At 36.6% G+C, this 18,054-nt stretch overlaps 1 protein-coding gene across 1 annotated transcript; it reads right to left on the bottom strand.

The window, feature by feature from the left end:
• Positions 1-394: 394 nt before the first annotated feature.
• Positions 395-17,401, bottom strand: LOC141823925 (bifunctional aspartokinase/homoserine dehydrogenase 1, chloroplastic-like). Its single transcript, XM_074711133.1, has 19 exons — positions 17,166-17,401; positions 16,939-17,004; positions 16,555-16,616; positions 15,734-16,108; positions 14,267-14,355; positions 13,868-14,171; positions 7,863-7,915; positions 7,570-7,784; positions 7,399-7,486; positions 7,214-7,327; positions 5,714-5,812; positions 5,368-5,562; positions 4,833-4,915; positions 2,749-2,974; positions 1,591-1,736; positions 1,313-1,448; positions 1,077-1,160; positions 899-991; positions 395-800 (listed from the first exon to the last, which is right to left on the bottom strand). Exons 1-19 carry the CDS (start codon positions 17,273-17,275, stop codon positions 555-557), a joined length of 2,784 nt encoding a protein of 927 aa, XP_074567234.1. The 5' UTR covers positions 17,276-17,401; the 3' UTR covers positions 395-554.
• Positions 17,402-18,054: the final 653 nt, after the last annotated feature.

The raw sequence follows: 18,054 nt of genomic DNA, 5'->3' as shown, positions 1-18,054 counted from the left end.
TTTAAACTGTTGGTTGATATCGTAAACAGTGCGACTCCAAGCTACTCTTTAACTTTGGGCTCCACTCACTAATTAATTTACTTATTTAACATATTATTGTTGATTTAGAATTTTAAAGTTTTAAAATATGAAAATTAATAGATACAACACCACTCGTGCCATATTACTTTACTAATAAGTTATTGATTTAATAATCGAAATGATCAGATATGGCTCGATAATCAAAACCCTGGCCTTAAAAAATGACTCAAAAAGGCAATATACAATAAAGCATATGCAAACGGGAATGCATGTTTTCCATATTAGAAAACACCAGCGGCTCATTTATTCCATTTCCATTACAGAAGGAAAGTTCCAGAACACATTAAAAAACAGCAAAAAAAGTTTGATAAAATAAAGCAAATGTTTGAAGTCTTATGATTCATATTAGTCTAGTGCCAATTTAGGAAGAGAAAACTTCATCCGTACTTCAAATTTCCAGTTTTCCTGGTGAATTCGTCGATACAGAAAACGCATTAGATTCCCAATAGCATGTGGCAGTGGGTTCTAACTGTTTACGATGGAGCACCAAGATATGACGCTAATCTGAGGATATCACTGAAGACTCCGCCTGCAGTGACTTCAGCACCAGCACCAGGGCCGCGGACAATCAGTGTCTGGTCACTGTACCTTGTGGTGGTAAAAGCTATAATATTATCGGATCCAGAAAGCTGTGCAAATGGGTGTTCCCTCTTGTATCTTCTCAACTCTACAAAACCTTTCTCGTTAACAACATCAACAACACCAACATAGCGCAACACCTGCACAATAGAGATGAAGATGTGCTAATGTGCCCGCTCACTAATGAAGCATTCACAAAAGAACAAGTAGAAGTAAATGGATGGATTAGTTCACTCACCTCACCTGCAGCTTCAGCATCTTGTCTTTCCTTTGAAAATTCTGTATCGAAGTTGGGGAGTTGCTGCATGAATTCCTCTGACGAAGAACAAGCCTAAAAATGTACGAGTAAGAAAATAATTATGTTGGGCAAGTAAGAATCATTGATCATCATTTTTGCAACATTCTTAGTTTCTTACTCTTAGAGGTTCTGGAACAAGACTCCGGACAGGAATGTCAGAAAGCTCAAGCTTTAGACCTGATTCCCTTGCAAGGATTATCACCTTCCATAATAAAAAGAAACAGACTCTAAGATAAAATGACTGACAAAACCGAACTAAAAAAACTTAACCACATTGAATTGATTGCAGATGCTAGTAGAAACCAAACATTCTTCATAACAGACATTAGCAAAGAAAAGGACTCATGCATTCACCTTTCTTGCAACATCTGTTCCAGATAGATCATCTCTTGGATCAGGTTCAGTAAATCCAGCTTCCTTTGCTTCAGATACAACTTCACTAAAAGCCCGAGATCCTTCAAAGTTATTAAATATATAACTCAAAGTACCACTGCAAAAAACCACCAAACAAGAGCGCCACAGGAGTCAATGAGATAGGTTGGGAAAAATCAAAACAAAGAAATGCAATCCAAGACATTCTAAAACTCCTCTTCAAATGTTACGCCATGTTAGTGTGTCTCTAGTTACAGTACCTGAATATGCCCTCAATATGCAAAATTTTATCACCAGTTTCAAGTAGCCCCCGCAAAGTGCTGATGATTGGGAGTCCAGCACCTACTGTTGCTTCATAGAAGTAATGAGTGTAGGATAGACGCTGTAGCGTCCTTAGTTTTAGATACTGCAAGATGCATGTCAATATTCTTGGTGAATAGCTCAGAAGCATATGTGAACTGAAGGAATAACGATAAAGCCTTAACCATCAAAGGCCAATTAAAAAATTCAACCACAAGCAAATCTTTGAACCAATCAAAAACAAGATATTTACATCATTTATACTGTGACATCCAATGACAGGACTGGAAGCTATCCGTATGGTGGTCCTAATTGGAGACTCAGTTTCAACTACATGGTTCAGAAAGAATTGAGAATATATTTCTAAGTGTGTACGCTTGCATGGGTGTCCCTACAACATGCAGAACAGCAGGCAATCCAATTGCAGCATGTCACATCATCCCTAAAGGGAAACTTTTTCAAAGGTTTCAATAACTAATACATAAAGTTGTCAAGAAATGTTAAATTATTATTAGTTCAATATAAGAAGTGAACACAATTAATATATAAAACCCGAATTCCACTCACAGGGAATGGAAGACTTACACTTGCTCATCATACCTAGTAAATTCAATTTGAAATTCACTGATTCAAATATGCATTGTCTTCTTTAAGAAACTGAGTTGCATGTGGCATTTACCATTTCAAAATGACTAGCAAACCAACGAATTCAGAAAGCTTCAATAAGGGTTGGTCTCTTCCAAGCCACTAAACCATCAATCATTCCTAAGCTTCATTAAATTTAGTATAGAAATGTCAAACTTCAGAATTTGAAGTGTTAGGAGTATATTGAAGGAAAAAAAAATCATACATCTGCATATTATGAAAGTAGCAGTATGAATTATTACATAATAATATCTGCAGTTCCCAGCCAGTAAATATTTAGCCATTATGTTTTAAGGTTCCAATTTGAGTTGCAGCTGTGAATCTTCCCTCAAGTGAAAGTGTGAAAATAACATGCTGGAGTGAATAATTAACAAAATGACAAAATAATTATTTGGATGCCAAAGAAACTTCCCTAAACAAAATTGTAAAAAAAAAAAAAAAGGAAGTTAAATCTGTCAAAACAGAATGGTTACCCGATCAAGTGGTCCTGAGTTCGCCTTTTTGTTAGGAGTAATGACATGGATGCCTTTACGCAACCAATCATAATAGTGGTTTGCAACATTTGTATCTGCCGTACAGTCTACCAAAACTGTATTTGGGAAAAAGTGATTTTCATGCACATGCTTTGCAAATTTGTCCAAGTCAGCTACTTCAGCTTTTTCTTTTTGTACTTCTCGCCAAATACTCAAGTCGATTCCTCTGCATCATAGTTATGGGATGTGTTAAAAATGGCCATGAACCGGGGGAAAATGCCTGAATTCCAGACTGAAGCTCCAAAGTCATCGCAATGCTTTGGTTCATACAATGGGCGAATGTGATCCACTTGATAAAAATGAAACAAATACATACTGAACCAAGACGAAGGAGTTGATCCCGCACGGTATGAGTGAAATAGAAGCTTCCACTTGAAGCAGCAAATTTCCAACCAATTCAAGTACCTAAATCACTTGGATTAGTATTGGACTATGTACCAACCCACCCATACCTGGTCCATCTGGCCTTTAGTCGGATCAGCAAATTACAGTAGAATGCAAGGTAAGACTAAGCTCTCTCTTCAAAGTTGCTCTTTTTTTTTCCTTAGCGTCATGGAAGGAAATGCTTGAGATAATTTAGATTAAAAAAAAAGATCAATAGTCATTTCTTGAAGTTCTCCATGGGCTACTTCCTCTCAAAGATCATAGCTCGTCTCACACTTCCTTATTTTATACACCTTCTACTATTTCAGAAAGATCACATTTGGTTTTGACTATTATCATTCACATGAAAGCAAAGTTTATCAACTATTTCCTCTTGGTTGATTGAAACATGATCATGCAAACTGTACTGCCAAAAATGTAACAGAAGAGTGAAAACCCTGGGCCTTAGCTCTATCAGCAAGTGGTAAAATGTTCCAACTGTTCACTATAACCTACAATTCTAGACAAAGATTTGGCCCACAGCAATTTGCTCCAAAGCATTATCAAACCAAAGGAGAGGAAAAGATTCTCAAAGAAAAAAAATGCCTACTCAAGAAGATTCGACCCTCGACAACCTGCTTATGGAAAATCAGCGACAACCTTGCATCAAAAGGTACTGGGTTTATAGACGAACTTGTTTCGCAAACTGGGGGAAAAAACAAAAATAACTGAAATATAGGCGGGCACCTTTTGCAGACTGCTCGACAAATAAAATGCCAGGTCCCTTTTAACAGAAGAGGTTTGAACTGAAGCATGTGGTGACATGCAAAACTTATGTCAAACTTACCTTAGTGGAATAGACCTACATAACCAAGTGGAACAATAAAACAGATACCTTATGCATAATAAGACACCAAGAAAATAAGGATAGTCCTAGTTTCCTGATTATGCATAAAGGTTTATACATGGATTTTCTGCAATATCAGCACTTAAATTCTGGAAAATTTCTTCATTATGTATAAAGGTTTATACATGGATTTTCTGCAACATCAGTATTTAAATTCTTGAATCACAGTGAAAGATTGATGCTCCCACTGCATCAGATTACTAGCTAGACTCTTTCAACTCCCACTGATTCTCAAATTGTATACTTACACACAGTTAAATTTACAATAGAAGAGAGGCATAACCACATGTTGCCATATTTATTTTTTTTCAAACGTTTAACATCCTTGCCATTTTCATTATTTATCTATTAGTTAATTATTTCATACTAAGGTAAAATGTTGTTAAATCGTATTAAGGTGAAGCTACCTAAGATGCTGAGTGTAATACAATGAATATATCTGGAAATACCTACCAACCTATTAACTTTGTGTACATATGTTCCTAAGAGGCAATTAATTATGCAACTACAGTCACAAATTTGATTTGTTTTCCTCCTTTTTGCCAGTGCATTAAGTCAAATACATTATAGTAATTTTCAATATATGATTACAGCAAACAGTTTTCTATTCATTAAAAAGAATTCATTGATTTGCTAACAAGTAGATAGTTAAAAGAAACCAATATGCCTTATAGGCAGATTAACTGTGATATTTACTATCCCAGCATGAGATAAAAACTACTGAACATACAGAAAGCATGAGTTTGTAACTTACGTGTCACTCAAAACCATTTTGCTTGAACCAGTGATTCCCATAACACGCAGATCAATGTTAAATTTTTCCTTGAGAGTTGCTGTCTGCACAATCGCAAGTGTAACATTTCATTATATTGAGGCACTATTCAATTCATAAGCTCTAGCAACAAATCTATGACACTATGACCAACTACTAGATCAATTGAACAAAGAGCGTAGCAACACACACATTTATTTTGGCAATGATAACTGAGTTGGTGGGTCTTCAAGGTAAAGTTGGGTAATTTTTTCAAAATTTAAACTGAAACCAGAACCAATTTTGTGAAAGAGAGAGGACAAAATTTAATTGGGTCGTGCCATGGCAATATGAATAACCAAATGACAACCAGATAAATCACAGACAGGTAAACAATAATTGTAACAGTTTGAACAGTCCATTAAAAGATATTGAACATGAAAACTATTCGTCCGAGTCACATGTATTCTTATTATTTAAAGAAGTTGTCAATAATATATTATTTAAGTTGTTGGAAATTTGACAATAAGTCAAGCACCTGATCCCTAAGCTGATCAAGCAGTGTTCCCCCAATTAAACCAGGCCCAATGATCCCCATAGCTAACGTTGTTTTTGAAAGGTAGAATCGTGAATGAGCAGCTCGCAGAGCTCGAATGCAATCTTCTTGTTTCAGCACCACAGTTATATTGTATTCACTGCAACCTTGAGCAATAGCTCGCACATTTATGCTAGCCTGGAAATCAAAATCAATATGCATTCTCAAAAGAAAAATAATCCAGTAGGTTAAGGAACCATATTCTCAGAAATAAGAAACTCTAGTATGCCAACTGATCATCTGATTACTATACCAACAAAAACAGCATCAATAACAGTAAAAGTAATACCTTTGCTAATGCATCAAAAAGAGTAGCACTGACTCCTGGGGTGCTAGCCATTTTTTGGCCAACAGCTGCCAAAATGCTACATTTGGGAATGACCTCAACCTGCAGTAAACAGCAGAGTAGGAGAAGAAATGAAAACTAGAATTCAACAGTCTATAGAAAAAAAAATAAAGTGACCACTACCATGAATTATTAAGCGTATGGAGGAAAATGACAGAAATGATGTCATGTCAAATCCTCATCTTTTGCTTATATGTAAACATAGCCTTGAAGAACCAATATGTAATGACAATAAAAACACACCAGCATATTGCAGATAGTTTTGATAGAAAGAAACAAATATGATCCTTTGAATTATATAAAAACAAACATAATCAAGATGCATTGGGAACCTTATATTCCTGCTAATGCACAATGCAAGTTCTGTGGACCTATCATCACTAAAGCAATTAAGGCTGATTCAAACAAGAACCGCCCACGTCATGGATGATAATAACTTTACCATGAGTCCATGACACATAATCATGAAGAAAGATACATTTAAATGAAAGCCTAAATCAAACATCAGTGAGAAGACTAAGATTTAGTATATCGAGCTTCCCCATTCAAACAAAAAATCTCAGAAGAATGACGAAAGAACTAGACAAGAAAACGAAAAACATTATGTGACTAGTTAAAAGGGTATCACAAAGTCCCCATAAATCTGGCCTTCAGAAAAATAAGTAGCCAGTGACAGAAGTTGAAATTCAGTATCAAAGTTTATATATTTAAAAAGAAAAACAGATAGAGATCTTGAGTTATATCATCAGATACTAGCATTCTAAAATTTAAACTCTAACGATCAAACTAGCTACAAAAATTGTATGAAGAGGGAAACTGAGAATAATAACATACAGAAAACAAGAACAATATGGTACTTGCAAAAGAAAGAACAATATGGTACATGCTGGCACCTGAGGCTAGTTAGATACACTACGTGACAACCTTGCTTTATTATTTACCATGCAAAATGCTTTCTTATCTACTGAATAGTAATACCACACAAGATGGTCCAGTGGTTACATAAACTGACTAAAAAGCACCATATGACAGGCTGTTATTCATGTTCACAGGTTAGTTCAAGCTTTGAGCCCAGTGGCAAAGTAATCACACTAGTCTGGCCAAGACAGATTATTTTCAAGTTTGGTCAAGCTGGTTTATTTGGGTGTATATGTCCATGTAAATGTACAATTATTCAGGTATATTAAACACTGTTAGATTCAAAATATCAAATGTTATTTACAATTAAAACACAACTGCAGGGATCATTAGCGTTTGGCATATATGCGTACCAAATTTATACCACGAGTTAAGGTGTAGGAAGGTTTTTCTTTCTTTTTTCTTGTATTTATTTATTTATTTTTGAAAACACTTAGTCCAGGACATCTAAACCCCACAATATCAAGAGCATAAATTATGATATAAAGCATGTCATTTACGTCTGCAAAAAGTAATGGCAAATACCTTAGAAAGCCTTCCTGCCTCTAAAGCTTGGCGGAATCTAGTGTGTAAGGCAGCAGAAACTGCTTTTACTTCATTTTCTGGGACAGCAAAGCAAACAGAGTGCTCACTGCTAGCCTGCAAGTAACTTAACAATTTAGATATAACTGGAAAAAAAAACTATAAGATTATAGTATAACTTGATAAACCTGAGAGATCATGATAACATTAGCTCCAACATCCTTCACAGTAGCAAAGATTGCACTAGCTGTACCAGGAACACCAGCCATTCCAGTTCTGCAGAATATCAAACTTAAGAATCAGACACCAATTAATTAAAAAATAGAGAATTAAGGATAATGCACTACTAAACAACTTACCCTTCGACATTAACAAGTGCTAGGTTATCTATAGTAGCAAATGCTTTGACAACAGTCTCCAAGCTTTTTTTGTCAACATTTTCGTTGACAGGCACCTGACAAATTGTCGTCCCAGAAGCAGATAGATTAAAAATATTTCTGATCACTATAGGTATGCTATGTTTCATCACTGGAATGATAGTGCGTGGGTGTAGAACATTTGCCCCGAAGTATGACTGCAAACAAATTCACAATTCTAAGTCGCTGATCAATGTAATCCGTAGTAGTAATATGAGCAATTAACTAACACTCACCATTTCCCAAGCCTCTTGATAAGATAATGTCCTCAGTATCACAGCTTCGCTAACTGCAAATTCAAAAAAGTTTGTGAACAATAATATCTCCTTGTTGTTTGATATATTATCACCAGAAAGTGTATTCTAATCTACGTGGTTGTCAGGTTTGTAAAGAATATAACTGAATGAATACGTCTCTATCCCAATAGTTTGAGTTTGTAGGATAAGTAGTCAATCAATCAATTTAACCATATTACTAGGCAACATTTAAAATTACAAGCCATGGCAGAGTTTCATTCTTTCATTGAATGATACAATTTCAATACTGTATTATATTAGTATAGTTATGAGACTTCTAATTATGATGGTTCATATTTGAGATAATAAATTGAGTTGATTGGTTAGTTTTGTTTGAATATAATTGTTAGAATATTTAGGGATAAATATTCTGTTAAGGATAAATATTCTGTTAGGGATAAATATTCTATTTTTCTTTATAGAATAATTCTCCTAAAATAGGTCCCTATATTCATGTATAAATAGAGGCTTATCTCTTGTAATAAAATAAGATTTCATATTATTTTACATGGTATCAGAGCAAGATTAGGTTTAGGGTTATCCGCCCGAACCAATCCTCTTCCTTCTCTCTCTATTCGCCACGCGTTTTCCTCGCGTGCATTTCTGTTCGCCGTCTTTATCGACCAGATCGCGACTTCTTCTCTTGCGATCCCTCTTCCGCCGACGACTTCTTCTCCTCTCAGCTCACTGCTTCCGGCCGTCAATTTCGAATCAACAAAGGTGATCCTTCAGGCGGCACCTCTATCTGCCGCTTTGACATTGGGCAGCAAAACGCTCAGCAACCACCGTGCCGTCAGGAGCAAATACAAAAGAGAGCGAGCAACGCATGAATGCTTTGGATGGCAAAACAGGCCTTCGGTACGCTTCCCTACTCATCAACTTTGGTCTCTCGAAACAATAACACACCTCCACCTCGTAAGGGTGGCAAAAGACGCCCTTGATGTGATCATTGCCACCGACCAGGACACATGATTGATAAATGTTAAAGTCTACATGATCGACCTTCCTATACTACGCAGATCGTTCAGAGTTCTGTTGCTCCTTCAGCTTCCACTTCACTGTTGCCCCCAAATCCAACCCCACCACCTTCCTATAACGACTTTCTGAAATGGTATGAGGATCAAAAGGTCTTTGATTCCCCTGTTGCCGTTGCACTCACTGGTAATTCCTTTACTGGCATATCTCGCTCTTCGAGTTCTTGGGTTCTTGATTCCGGGGCCACCGATCACATCACTGGTAATAGATCACTTTTTTCTTCTCTCTCTACTTCTGGTTATTTACCCTTTGTCACCATGGCAAATGATTCTCAAATTTAGTTCCAGGGTGTCGGTATTGTTCATCCTTCTCCGTCTCTTTCTATTCATAATGTTCTTTATGTTCCCGGTGCTCCCTTTAATTTATTATCAATTAGTCAGCTTACTCGGTCTCTTGATTGTGTCATCTCGTTTACTAAATCTTCTGTTTCCTTACAAGATAGGAGTACGGGGAGGATAATTGACTTCGGATATGAGTCTCATGGCCTATATCGGCTTCAACAGTCCTCTCTTGTTGGTTCGGCGGCTACATCTCCCCTTCTTATTCATGCTCAGTTGGGACATCCAGGTCTTGATAAGTTGAAACAATTACATCCTGATCTTTCTCACTTAGATTCTTTATCTTGTGAATCATGTCAATTAGGAAAGTATGTTCGTAGTTCTTTTGCTCCTCGCACTGTGAATCGAGCTACGTCACCTTTTGCTTTGGTTCATTCCGATGTTTGGGGTCCTAGTCGTGTTTCTTCTACATTGGGATCACAATACTTTGTTACCTTTATAGACGATTTTTCCCGTTGCACTTGGTTATATCTGATGAAGGATCGTTCGGAGTTGTTTTCTCTTTTTCAATCTTTTTTCTATGAAATTAAAACTCAATTTGATATTTCTCTTCGAACCTTACAAAGTGATAATGCACGTGAGTATCTATCTACTCCATTTCAGACCTTCTTGGCGTCTCATGGTGTGTTGCATCGGACGTCTTGTCCTCATACCTCTCAACAGAATGGAGTTGTTGAACGCAAGAATCGTCATCTTCTTGAGACCACCCGGACTCTTCTTCTTCATTCTCATGTTCCTCTTCAGTTTTGGGGTGACGCTGTACTTACTGTGTGTTATCTCATCAATCGCATGCCTTCCTCCACTCTACAAGGTCAAATACCTTATCATGTTCTTTATCCTCATCAGTCTCTTCATCCTTTACCACCTAGGATCTTTGGTTCTATATGTTTTGCACATGCTCTCGATCCTGGCATTGACAAACTCTCTTCCCGATCTCATAAGTGTGTCTTTCTTGGGTACCCACGATCTCAGAAATGGTACAAGTGTTATTCCCCTACTCTCCGTCGGTACTTCATCTCTGCTGATGTCACGTTCTTTGATTCGGTTTCATTTTTTGGGCCTAACGGATCTCCGTCCAAGTTTTCTCCTTCTACGCCTGCACCAATGGCTATCTTTCATCCTTTGGAGGAGTCTCTGTCGCCTCCGGAGACATCTCCTCCATTGCAGGTTTATCAGCGTCATCCTTGTCCTACTTTGCCGCCGACCACCCCTGACACTACCATAAACACATCTTTGGAGCCAAGTCTTTCACCTCGTCCTCCGGTCCCATCTCTTGAGTCTGATATTCCCATTGCACTTCGGAAAGGTGTGAGTTCCACTCGTAATCCTTCTCCTCATTATGTTTCTTTGAGTTATCATCATGTTTCTCCTTTCTATTTTGCTTGTCTTTCCTCTTTGTCGTCTGTTTCTCTTCCGAAGACTGCAGGTGATGCCTTTGTCCATCCAGGATGGAAACAGACTATGCTCGATGAAATGTGTGTCTTACAAAGCAATGGGACTTAAGACCTCGTTCCTCTACCGCCAGGGAAGTCAGTTGTCGATTGTCGATGGGTATATACAGTGAAGATTGGTCCAGACGGAAAAGTTGACCGGCTTAAGGCTCGCCTCGTTGCTAAAGGATATACTCAGATCTTCGGATTGGATTTACGAAGACACTTTTTCTCCTGTTGCCAAGCTATCCTCTGTGCGTTTATTCCTGTCCATTGCTGCAATTCGACATTGGCCTCTTTATCAGTTGGACATCAAAAATGCTTTCTTACATGGTGACCTGCTCGAGGAAGTCTACATAAAGCAACCTCCGTATTTTGTTGCTCAGAGGGAGTCTTCTGGTCTTGTATGTCACCTGCGGAAATCTTTATATGGCCTCAAGCAGTCTCCCAGAGCATGGTTCAGTAGATTTAGTACTGTAATTCAACAGTTTGGCATGACCCGGAGTGAGGCTGACCATTCTGTCTTTTATCGTCACTCATCTACTGGTTGCATCTACTTAGTAGTTTATGTTGATGATATTGTTATCACAGATAGTGATCATCTTGGGATTTCACAGGTGAAACATCTTTTCAAACATTTTCAGACAAAAGATCTCGACAAACTCAAATATTTTTTGAGGATAGAGGTAACACAGTCCAAAGATGGGATTATCATATCCCAAAGGAAGTATGCAATGGATATTCTAGAAGAAACAGGCATGTTAAACTCAAAAACAGTTGACACACCTATGGATCCTAATGTCAAGCTCATGCCAAATCAGGGGGAGTCTTTTCCAGATCCTGAACGATACAGACGATTAGTAGGGAGATTAAGCTACCTTACTGTTACTCGTCCGGATATCTCTTTTGCAGTAAGTGTAGTAAGTCAGTTTCTCAACTCTCCATGCAAGAAACATTGGGATGCTGTGACACGCATTATCCGATATATCAGAGGTGCTCCAGGAAAGGGTCTTTTGTACGGAGACAAGGACATACTCGAGTCATAGGCTATTCTGATGCAGATTGGGCAGGATCTCCCATTGATAGGAAATCTACTTCTGGTTTTTGTATATTTGTCGGAGATAACCTTATTTCTTGGAAAAGCAAAAAGCAGAATGTTGTGACAAGATCTAGTGTAAAGGCAAAATATCGAGCTATGGCCATAACCAGTCAAGAGCTTATATGGCTCAAACAATTGCTTCAAGAGTTAAGATTTGGAGATGTTATACAAATGTCACTTATATGTGACAATCAAGCCGCTATGCATATCGCCTCGAATCCAATTTTTCATGAGGACAAAGCATGTTGAAGTTGACTGTCACTTTGTCAAAGAAAAAGTTATATCTGGTGAAATATCTACTAGTTTTGTTAACTCACAGGATCAACTAGCAGATATATATATTTACCAAGTCATTGAGAGGTTCTCGAATTGACTACATATGTAACAAACTGGGAACATATGATTTATATTCTCCAGCTTGAGGGAGAGTGTTAGAATATTTAGGGATCAATATTCTGTTAAGGATAAATATTCTGTTATAAATATTCTATTTTTCTTTATAGAATAATTCTCCTAGAATAGGTCCCTATATTCATGTATAAATAGGGATTTATCTCTTGTAATAAAGTAAGATTCCATATTATTTTACAATAATTATAATACAAAATTTATAATCATTTAATAAAATTTAATTTAAACTGATTTATAATCAGATTTAAATAATTTATTATCATATTTTATCCGATTTATGACATAATTTAATTTAAATTAATTAATACTTAATTAAATCTATTTATAAATTAAATTATAATTATATAAGATATAATTTATGCAAATTATAAATAAGAAATAATTACATATGATGTAATAACTTATATAATTTACATAATTATATAAAGATACAATTTAGATATCTGTTATAAATTAATATAAAGATATAATTAATTCAGAAAGGATATATAATTAAATATACTGATTAATTAATCAGCTAATTAATTATACAGTATTACAAAAATTAATAATACTGTGCAATAATTAGTTAGTAATTAATACACTATCATATCAATATAGTAATCATATATATGTAATAGAAAAAGTAACAGAGACAGTCCCTGGTTCACAAGTCGTGACTCCTCCCTACAATGCCACTCTTTGATACCCCCCTTGGGGGATTGCGGTCACTAAATTCAACTACCAATAAGGCCTAGAACAGATAAGCTTATCAAGCTTATCTAGTTCCTCCAATGAATTCACCAGATTCTTCAGTAAACCTGCTTGACTTCTTCCTCTGTGGTTCCACTCCTTTGAAGATATACCCTAAGTCAAGGGATAGACGTGGGCCATTCTAGTCCAATTTGCTCGTCCATCCATGAGAGGTATTATCGATAATATTCATTCTAAATGAATAAAGTGGTTTCTTTCCTGACAACTCAAGGTTCTAGAACAATGAGCCAGCCAACTTTAACAAAATTCACAAAGTTGTAAAAGGACAGTAAATTTCAAGATGTAGAAGCCAAAAATCAATGGCCAGCAATCTATCCAACCAAACAACAATCTCACGATGTATGACCCAATGCCACCATGCATACTGTTCATTTTTCCTTTTTTATGATACTTTGTCTTGTATTTCACAGAGATCATATTGAAGAGACTTATTATTAAAAACACTTTTGAAAAGGTAATGTATAGAAGAGATGTAGAGAAATTTTAACCTGTGAAAACTCATATCCATTTAACTAAGATATTCACTATCTTCGTGATATTTCAACTTCAAGTTAATTTCACATCTTTCCAATTATAAATGAAATTTGAAGAAACTTTTATCCAACAAGTATAACACGCCTTTTTACTATTCCATAAAAAATTAGCACTTACATATCCAAGAAACTCCTAAACATGGAGATGGTATACAATTCCCACATTCTTATATATGCTGACTGCATAATATAAAAAATAATTCAAAGAAAGCATATTTTCCAAGGAACCAGCAATTCAGAAAGTACAGAGAACTGATATGTAGAAGAATTAATACTTTGTACAATTCACTATATTTACAAAATAAACACAGAAGAAAACTTATGCATATATATGAAGGTGTCAAACCTTTTCTAGGATCAGCACTAAATACTCCATCAACATCCGTCCAGATTGTGACTTGCCGAGCCCTAATAAGAGCTCCTAGTATGGCAGCTGAGAAGTCACTTCCATCTCTTTTCAACGTAGTGGGAATATTCTGTGGTGTACTAGCTATAAACCCAGTTGCAATTATTATATCAGCACGCTGATGAGCGAACCACTCCTCAAGTCTCCTCTCCGATTCAGCATAATCAGGATCAACTTGATTGGAGCTAGTGGGAGTTACAACAAGGACATCTCTTGTGTCCATCCAACAGCAAGGCTTTCCATACTGCATAGCAGATAAAAATACTAGGATGTCATTCCTAGGTTCTAACTTCTAAGATTGCCATACCTAAGAAATAAACATCATGATCAAAAAGAAACCTTCTTTATCGTGTAAGAAAGCATTTGAGCTGACCATAACTCTCCATGACCAACAACAAAGTCTGAAAAAGATTCCGTGGCATGACCAGCTGCAAAATAATAATGGTGGAAAAGGTTCACCAACTGAAATTGATACTTCAGAAGATAAGCAAAATTAGCAGATTGAAAAGTTAAAGAAGTAATTTCATATTTTTTTTAGTATTTTCGTTAGATTGAGAAAGAAAATGAATCATAAAAAACAATTTCATCAAAATATCCAAAAAATATCAAAAAGAATGATTTCTTCCATAAATCCAGCATCCACAAGGAATTTCAAATCATGCATTTTACTCATGACTGATTATATTTCATAATTTCCTAACACACGTGATGATGTGATCATACAAGTAAAATAGTCAGCCATGAATCAAATTTTTGATGTCATAGCAGCCTATTAACTTGGCTATACATATTAGGAAGCAGCAGCAACAACACTTTTGCAAGTCTGCAGTGCCAGACTGCAAATTTGATGATGGATATACACCATTATGCTGGAAGCTCCTCTGGTTTTGATTCCCATTAGCGTAGACTCCTTTAGTACTTAGCTCTCTATAACGTGTGGATGTTACTTTCTTCTTTGTGTATGTAGTGCTAAGCTGCAATTTTGTTTACCACTGCTTGTAAATGGCAGTGCTCGGTTATTGTATGAATATTTCTGCAGACATTGATAACTGCAGTTATGTAACTAAATTGGGTTAGCATCCCCCCTTCCCAAAACATGTGCCTCAGTAGGCACCAAAGCCTCTCCAATTCTTGAGGACACTAGAGCTACCCATACCCATCCACTTTCTTGATCCCCCCTTCCTCCCAACAAAGCTTAACTTATTATTATCTAAACATTGGTCTTAGAAAAACATAACAAAATTACATCTGTTATTCTATGCTGTAGTAGTAGGTAGTAGGGCTCTAGTATAAGCACCCAAAATAGGTGTGAATCTGAGCCCCGACATGGTTATTAATAATAATAATAATTAATAACAGAGAGAGTAGATGAAGAGTCCAAGTATCGAAGTATCTATGCACATCTAGACCTTCGAGTTAGGACCTCTAATTTCCTTTAGGTAACAATATTAATAATAATAAAATAATAATAATGCGACCCTACTTTTCTTGTGCAAACAAAGGTACCTAAGGTGCAATTTGACAATAATGAAACTATGAAAGTTTGGCAAAAAAAGGTAGACTCCACAAAGCAAAAAGGAATTTTCAAGGTCTATTAATTGTCAGGCAATATCAGATAATGTATGAGAGAATTTTGTTAGACAAACTAGTAGCCAACTTCTGCAAACAGTAAATCTATAATGAAAGCCAAAAAATGATTGAGCAAAATTAATGATTATCAAGATATAATGTAGCAAATGACAACAGACTTAATTTCAGTAAAAGAATCAATGGGACAAAAGCAACATAGCAGAAGTAGGGAGATACCTATATAAATGGCGCGAAGCATTGCTTTTAGGTCAGTAATATCTTCATGCAGTTGAGATAAGAATATTGCAAGGTCCTCTCCATCAAGAAGATCCTTTGCTGTTGCAATGTGCTTTTCGTAAACATTATCAATTGCAGATATATAGGAATCATCCCGTGATGAAGCTTTGTTTACCAGTTCATACATCATATTAGTCACCGTTGACATCGCAGAAACAATTACTAATTTTCTTTCTGAAGAATCACTGAGGACTATGTCAGCAACATTCTGAATTCTCTTAGAGGTGCCCATACATGTTCCACCAAATTTATGAACAGACCACATGTCACCTTTTGGAAGAGAAGCATTCTCTATGGACTGTTCAAGAGAAATATCTGCTTGAAGAAAAGAAATGATGGAATTTATCATCATCATATTGTAAAAACAGGGCACTGACATCAAAGCAATACTTATTAAATGTTGTAGAGATTTTTTTGCTTGAGGCCATTATTTAACATTACAGATCAGCAATATTAAATATGTATCTTATGATAATAGTCAGGGCGAAAGGAACTTTAGTATCACTATATTGCAAGTATTCATGGTCATGAGATTTAACTTAATTATCTCAAAAGGAGGCCAATTATACACTAAGTGGCTATAAAGGGCAAAGAGCCTTTGGCAATAAATCATGCACAAGCGCTACAAAGTGAAAGAACACGCACTCAAAGAGAACAAAAAAAGACTGGCTACCTACGTTGATGGATCAGACCAGTGACTTCCTCAAACATAATGGGCTCACCAGTAAATAACGATTCAGAAAACTAAGATGATGAAGTACCTGTAACAGAAGCCAAAATTTGATTGTTCTTTCTGTCCTTTCTGGTCTTCCCAGAAACAACCCTGTTACCAGAACCATAAACATCAAAAAGCAAACCAAACTATCTGCAAGCTATCTTTTCTCTTGATCTCATTTTTTACATCTTCTCAAGAAACACAAATATTATTTGCAAATTATGGTCTTATTTTCTAAATGTAAATTAAACCTGGAGAAAAAAACTGTAACTTTCCTGATTCTATGCATGTGTGTCCACAGCAAAGAAGCTACGCAATGACAATATTTCGTTTGTAAAGATCGAGTGAAGTATTGTTCACTGTTATCTTTTCCGCCCCAAAATAATAAAAAAAAATGTTTACAATGAAGGGGACAAAAAATCACACACACCTTGGCCAAACAGGAGAGGGGCAATCCCAAATCTTGCCACCATGTTGGTCTTGGGAAGAAGCTAGGCTGCATATTTTGATGTCCACCACAAATCACGTATGTTTAGCAAGAAGGATCCATGGAAATAAATCCCGAAAGAAAATAATTACGCATAAGTAATCCCAATCGGAAAATTCATATAAAGAGATATAGAAACAAACAGGAACAATCCAGATCAAGAGGGTAACCTAACAGACACAAGGGTTCGAGAGGAAGGGACTTTGTAGTAGCGAGGCGGAAAATGGTACAGAGAGCCAGCCAAGGATGGCCACGGACTAGCTACCGCGGCGGCTCGCATCTTGAGAGGGCGTCAGTGTCACTGGTGAAGGTCCGGCGGCTACGTATACACACAACAATTTCCGAAAACCCTTTCGGTCACACCCACTCAAAAACGACGTCTTTCTCGTCGGCTTGCGACCAGATCCTGTAATTGATACTAAAAGGTCATTCCACAGTGGCCACTTGCCATGTTAGCAGTAAAAATAGCAACAAATTATACAAATTATTAAAATCAAAATCATTTCTAATGAGTTGGAATTACGCATCGGCAAATAACAATATTGAAAAATGTAAATCCAATCTTTTTTTCAATCCCTAATCCCTTTTCAGTTTCCTCAGCTTTGCGCCTTCGACAGACGCTCGTCTATTCTTCCCGCAAACAAATACAGCCATTTTTCATCGAAGTCAAAAACATCGACAAAACAAAAAACGATACACGATTGGAACAGGATGATAGGTAAAGAAGAAAAAGGACGTATCATCAAGGCGTGATTTGGAGCAGAAAAAAGTTAAAAAGTCAGCACCAGCATTTTCTCCTCGACCAGTCAATAAATACGAGCAGCAGTTGGCCACCTGCGAGTGCCACAGTGAGGCAACCAGGTGGCGGCGGGATCGGCGGATGGAGGCGAAGATGACCGGAGGAAAAGGGCGGAGGCCGCAGGATCAGGACTGATGAACAAGCGACGCCGCTAGGGTCAGTGGTGCACTCACATTTTAAAATTATTTAATTATTTTATTATGCGCAAAAAATTTGCGACCGACGTCAGAAATGCACTCAGTTCGTTCAATTATTTATTA

This window comes from Curcuma longa, chromosome 3 (genome assembly GCF_044706935.1).
Source record: "Curcuma longa cultivar G26 ecotype Majalengka, Jawa Barat chromosome 3, ITB_CL_G26_1.1, whole genome shotgun sequence".
NCBI classification, from domain to species: Eukaryota; Viridiplantae; Streptophyta; class Magnoliopsida; order Zingiberales; family Zingiberaceae; genus Curcuma; species Curcuma longa.
This window is presented reverse-complemented; position numbering and strand designations above follow the sequence as displayed.